At 37.0% G+C, this 6,310-nt stretch overlaps 1 protein-coding gene across 1 annotated transcript; it reads left to right on the top strand.

Annotated features, from left to right (window-relative positions):
* The first annotated feature begins 1,046 nt into the window (after window positions 1–1,046).
* Window positions 1,047–2,047, top strand: LOC140173651 (secreted RxLR effector protein 161-like). The gene is made up of 2 exons (XM_072198151.1): window positions 1,047–1,676; window positions 1,973–2,047. Exons 1-2 carry the CDS (start codon window positions 1,047–1,049, stop codon window positions 2,045–2,047), a joined length of 705 nt encoding a protein of 234 aa, XP_072054252.1.
* The last annotated feature ends 4,263 nt before the right edge of the window (window positions 2,048–6,310 follow it).

Genomic DNA, 6,310 nt, shown 5'->3' with positions numbered 1-6,310 from the left:
CTTCTCCTTTGTAATTTCAATTTCTTGTTGATGAATTTGATGTTTGATGTTTGTTTCATGCTTTCTTATGTTATTCTTGTTGATTGAGATCAATTGTTCCTTTTAGTTTCAAGTCTTTTCTCACTTTTCTTATGTTTAAGCTTTTTGCCCACCAAGTGTTTGACAAAATGTCAAACATGATTTTAGGCTAAATTTTTTTCTCTTGGCTTGGGTAAAGTGAGCAATTGGTTTCCTAGAGTTGGAATGTCCAACATTTAATGTCAATTCTTGGATTGTTAATTGTTCTTGTTCCTACTAACGCTAATTTGTTGCTAAGGCAATTAGCAAGCAATTTAGGATGTGTGGGTTAAGAACACTTATGCTCATTTAACTTACTTTCCGATGTAAGGGTTGATCAAGTGAGACTAATCCATCATAATTGTCATAGTTGGGGTTCCAACAAGGAAAGGACGCTTAGCTCACTCCAAGCTAAGGCTCTTTTTATGCTTTCAATCTTTCATACACTTCTATGTTAATCTCTTTTATACTTTACTTGTTTATATTACATAGTCGGTTCATATTTCTTCATTAGTTCAATCATTATAATTTTGCATGTTCTTTTATTGCTTTATATGTTTATTTCTTCATTGACAACCCCTTGATCACTATAACCGGAAATTGCACACCCATTACTCTCAATGATTCCTTGGGAGACGACCCGGAAGTCAAATACTCTCGGTTATAGGTTGGTTTTGAATTGTGACACATCTTTTGAACTTCCAATTTGATTGTGAGAGCTATTGTTGGTTTGGGCTATGCTACCAATGGATTGATTTCATGTTTTGATTGAATTCCAAACTGACACAAAATTCTCGCCTCATCACTCCTAAAGCTTGGTATGAAAGGCTTAGCTCATTTTTATTGGAAAAAAAAATCAAAGAGGAGCTATGGACACCACTCTATTTATTAAGAATTATCATGACCATTTTATTCTTGTACAAGTCCATGTTGATGATATCATTTTTTATTCAACTAATAAAGCTTTGTGTGCATATTTTATTAAGCTAATGACAACTGAATTTGATATGAGCATGATGGGAGAATTAACCTTCTTCCTAGGCTTACAAATCAAGCAAATTATAGGGGGCATTTTCATTCATCAAGAGAAATATGCAAAGGAACTTGTCAAGCAATTCGTGTTGGAGTGTGCCAAGCTAATGGGAACCCTTATGCATCCTAATATCAAGCTCGACAAAGATGAACATGCTAGAGATGCTGATGAGACACATTACAGAGGAATGATTAGTTCTTTAATGTATCTAACCTCCTCAAGGCTTGACATTATACAAAGCGTTGGTGTGTGTTCAAGATTTCAATCAAAGCCTAAGGAATCTCATCTCTCAACTTTCAAGAGGATCATCCGAAATGTGCTTGGTACCACAAACTATGGTTTATGGTATCCCAAAACTGATTCTTTTCAATTAGTGGGTTATTATGATGCAGATTTTGATGGGGACAAAATTGATAGAAGTACAAGTGGCATGTGTTGCTTCCTTGGCAAGTCTCTCAATGTATGGTCAAGTAAGAAGCAAGCATCAATGGCACTCTCCACTACCAAAGCTGAGTATATTGCAGCCTCCTCTTGTTGCTCTCAATTGTTATGGTTGAAAACTCAGTTACCTGATTATAAACTGAAAGTATCTAATATTCCATTATTTTGTGATAACATGAGTGCTATAAATATTTCAAAAAACCCTATTTTTCACTCAAGAACAAAGTACATTGAAGTTAGATTTCATTCTATAAGAGAACATGCGCAAAATGAAAATTTAGATATTCAATTTGTTAAATCTAAAGATCAACCACCTGATATTTTCACTAAACCATTGATAGAAGAGAGGTTCTGCAAATTATGAACTACTCTAGGCATTCTTGATTTAGCTATTTTTTCTTAGTCCTTCTGATTTTCTGGTTTAAGTGTTTTGTCTCATAGGTCAAGATAAAATTTTTCTGGGCAGATTATGATCAGGCTTCATTAACTCCTTGTGTTGCATTGCAGTCTCGTTAGAAGAAAGTTAGACTTGGTAGACCTGATATGTTTTCTGATTTATCATAATGGGCTATTTATGTCAAAGCTTTCTGGGCCCTCTCTAAACTTCCAATATCAACTTTTTTTGTCCCAAATCTAACATTTTTAAAGTGGGATTTCTTTTAAAATTGGTTTTCATGTATTTTTCAAATTGTTTTGAATTAAAGTTTCAGAAATAAATGCTGCCTTGGTTACAGCTGTGAATTTAATTAGTCTTCAAAGTTTTCATTTTTATCATCCTTTTCAAGCTGAGACCTTTACACTAACCAAGATCTATATTAACTCTCCACTCCTCTTAGTGGTGTGGTGCACGAAATTGAACTCCGCACAACTGAACCGGCAAGTGCACCACGTCATCCAAGTAATACCTCAGGTGAGTGACACTTGAATTCCATGGAGATTGTTGGATTGAGCAAACAATGGCTATCTTGTGAATCTTAGTCAGGTGATTAGAAAAGATGGTTGTTTGTTAAGAAGCATAAACGAAAAGTAAGGGAAACAAAATACCAGATTAGTGTAAAAGCAATGATAGATATTCAGTTAAGGCTTCGGAGATGCGTATTCTTTCTGGATTAACTTTTCCTACTCTCAACTTCAATAACGAATGATTTATTCAATGACAACCGTAATTGACTAACTCGTGTAGCATCCTCATTAAGTTAGTCTCTTCTAAACCATAGCAGTCCACCATATTCGAGCAACTCATGTAGCATCCTCATCAAATTAACTCATGGCTTCCCACTATGGCTGAAGGTGAAGACCTAAGCAATCTGCTTCCCTTCGCGATCCTACTCAAAATACCACAGACAAGGTCGGATCTTCTGGATCAGGGAACGCTGCTTCTTAGACTCTAGCCTTAATGCCACAGAAACCTAAGTAACCCACGGTCAACGGGATTATATGTCACGTATCCAAAGTCACCAAAGCACGCTCTTGGAATCTGCAGTGCAGTCTCTAGCTGTGGTTTAATGCTATCCGGGTCAGGACTCACACAGAACCCATGTAGAACAAGAATGATTGTCATGGGTCATCCTCAATTCATGAGATGAAGAACAAAAATGCACAAGAGAATGGAATCAAACCTGTATTAAAATAAAAACAGTAATATTATTAATCCATTAGAATTAGCAGAGCTCCTAACCTAACTTAGGAGGTTTAGTTGTACATGCTTTACAGAAAACAATGGAGAATGTACGAATGGTAAAGATGAGGCAGATGATAAACATGGGTGATCTCCTCCTTTAAATACTAATCTAATAACTAAGAAGTACAAAAAGTATGACAGACTAGACTAGAGGTGTGAAAATCCATCCTTGGGCCCACTTTGGTTGAGTACATAGGCTGAGTTTGGCATCCAACTTTGAGGAATGTCCATTGAACACCAATAAAGGTGGTGATTAGCACTTCCTTGCTTCTTGGTGGGCGTTGAACGCCCCAAAGGTGGTGGTCCTTGGGTGTTCAACGCTGGCTTTTCTCCATGTGGCGTTGAACGCCAGCCATGGGGTAGCTCCTTAGCGTTCAATGCCCAGTATGGGTAGGCTCCTTCGAAGAAAAGTATAAATTATTATATATTGCTAGAAAGCTCTAAAAGTTATCTTTCTAACACCGTTAAAAGCGTGTCATTTGAACCTTTGTAGCTCCAGAAATTTATGTTTGAGTGCATGAAGGTCAGATTCTGACAGCATCAGCTATGGTTTCCTTGCCTCTGAATCAGACTTTGCCAAAAGCTCCTCAATTTTAGCCAGAAATTACCTAAAATCATCATAAAACACAATAATTCAAATTAGAATCCAAAAATGTGAATTTTGCACTAAAACCTATGAAAATATAATGAAACTTAAACAAAACATAACTAAAATAATGTGAAAATGATACCAAAAAGCGTATAAAATATCCGCTCATCCTGATGCTCACTCTTCACATTCTCATCCCTCTTCTCCTACCACACTTCACTCAAAATCATCTCCTTCTCCCACTAACTCTCCTCCTCCATCTCCTCATAACACTGTTCCAAAAATGGCTCGCACTAAGACCACGGCTCGCCGTCCTGGCGTTACTCCATGCCTTACTCCCACTACTTCTAATGTCTCTCAGCCCAGCTCATCTCAACCCAGTTCTTCCTAGGGTAAGAGACCTCTTCATGAAGAAGACGAAGAGCTTCCCTCTTCTCAGGCTCGCCATACCTGTGGTACAGTTATCGACTTTCATCTTTGTTGTATTTCTGAACCAATACTCTCCAATCCTATTGTCTACAAATCTTTCTATGCTGACTTCCCCCAAAGAGTCGTTTGATAATTGCCATTTTAGTTCCCTTATGAACTATCTATTTTTCTGCAAAGACGTTTATAAGCGTACTCTCTATCCCTCTAAGCTTTTCAATTTAGATAAACTTCGTAGGAAAGGTTTGAACTTTACACCTGTATTTGCATGTCAAGGATGGATTCCCATCCTGTCCATTTGTGAGAAAATTTATCATGACCAGGTGAATCAGTTCTACAGCAACTTGTCCTACAAAGAATAGAGAATTGCTTCTTTTGTTAAAGGTAAAGTGATCATTCCTGACAAGTACCACATAAGCAAAGTCCTAAATTATCAGGGCCAGAGATTTGATGTGTATACTTCGGGTAAGTGGGACGAAACTCTCAATGTGTCATATTTTGAAGCCCTTAGTACTGTATGCGTTAATATTCCTCTCCTAGAAGGTACCACTTGATAAACCCCAATTTTGTGGTTTATCTTGTGCTTAATTTGGGGGAATTTTATCAACTTTTCTCACATTTAATCAATGAAATAGCATAGTTTTGTAATTCTCCCTAAATTTGTACTTAAGTGTAAAAACATTCTTTTTTGGCCTTTAATTTACTAGTTTTAATTCACCTTTGATTCCACTAGATGCCTTGATGTGTTTGTTAGTGAATTCAGGTTGAAAAGGCTAGGAATGGATCAAAGGAGTTAAGAGAAAAGAATGCAACATGGAGAATTCATGGAAAAACAAGGATTTGGAGTGCATACATTGATGCGCACGCATGATAGACAAGCACGCGTGGAGATGAGATCGCCAGGCGACACGTACGCATGACATGACGCGTATGCATGGGAAGTGAAATGCCAAGCAACGCGTACGCGTGACCCATGAGTAACCGTCACAGCTCGTTGATAAACCCCATTTTTAGGGTTTATCTTGTATTGAATTTAGAGAAATTTTATCAACTTTTCTCACATTTATTCAATGAATTAGCATGGTTTTGTAAATTCTCCTTTATTTGTGCTTAAGAGTGAAAACATGCTTTTAAGGTCTTAAAATAGCTAAATTTAATTCTCCATGATTCCATTAGATGCCTTGATATGTTTGTTAAGTGATTTCAGGTTTAGAAGGCAAAGATTAGATTGAGGGAAAGAAGGAAAAAGCATGTAAAAATGTGTAACACCCTACCATACAGAATCTTATGCTTAAGTCATAATTCAGAGATGGCAAGGTATTACGACCTCTAAAATAAAAATTTAGTACGTATAGTAGTATGAATAATTGATTATAACTAGGAGCCTTTGTAGAAAAAGGGGTAAACAAAAACCGCAACTCAAAAGCGCAACACTCCGATCGAAAACGTAACGAACAAGAATAACCAACGCGAGATTATATATATACAAAGGAGTGTCAAAAACAGGAATATCAAGACTCAAGATCCGGCTGCGAAGATAACCGGTCCGAGCATAACAATATATACATATGATAAAATAAGGAAAACCCCAAAGGAAACCCAAAGGGACACAAATACATAAAACCTATTCTCCAAAATCTCCCATAGGAGGAGTCATCACAGTCTGTATTATTAAATGGAGATAAAAGTATCTAAACAAAACATATAAACCAAAACATAGCCCCAAGAACAAAGGATCTTTGCAATAACAGAAGTCTCCAGCATGCATCAATGGGACACCTCACGTCCTGCATCTGAAAACCACAAAATCCGCATGGGTGAGAACCAGAGGTTCCCAGCAGGTAACAGTTTCCACATATATAATACATAATAATATAGGAAAGCCAAAGGCAATCCTAGAGCTTCCTCCAGATAATATCAAAGCTTATAAACAAGCTAAACCATATAAGGGCATCTGACTAAAGATTCTTCAGTCTAACTAATACTTCCCTTTCCAATTCCTTCAGACCTCCCAACCACCAGCAGGAGTATAATATAGCAAACACAGTTATATCAAACAAGGAATATACAAATAGGAGCAAGT

This window comes from Arachis hypogaea, chromosome 6 (assembly GCF_003086295.3).
Source record: "Arachis hypogaea cultivar Tifrunner chromosome 6, arahy.Tifrunner.gnm2.J5K5, whole genome shotgun sequence".
NCBI lineage: Eukaryota > Viridiplantae > Streptophyta > Magnoliopsida > Fabales > Fabaceae > Arachis > Arachis hypogaea.
The sequence above is the reverse complement of the archived record's forward strand: the minus strand, read 5'-3'. Positions and strand labels throughout refer to the sequence as shown.

Coding starts and splice junctions, on each gene's coding strand:
- LOC140173651 (XM_072198151.1), top strand. CDS start 1,047: ATGACAACTGAATTTGATATGAGCATGATGGGAGAATTAACCTTCTTC. Junction 1,677..1,972: donor TACCTGATTATAAACTGAAA/GTATCTAATATT, acceptor TTTGTCTCATAG/GTCAAGATAAAATTTTTCTG.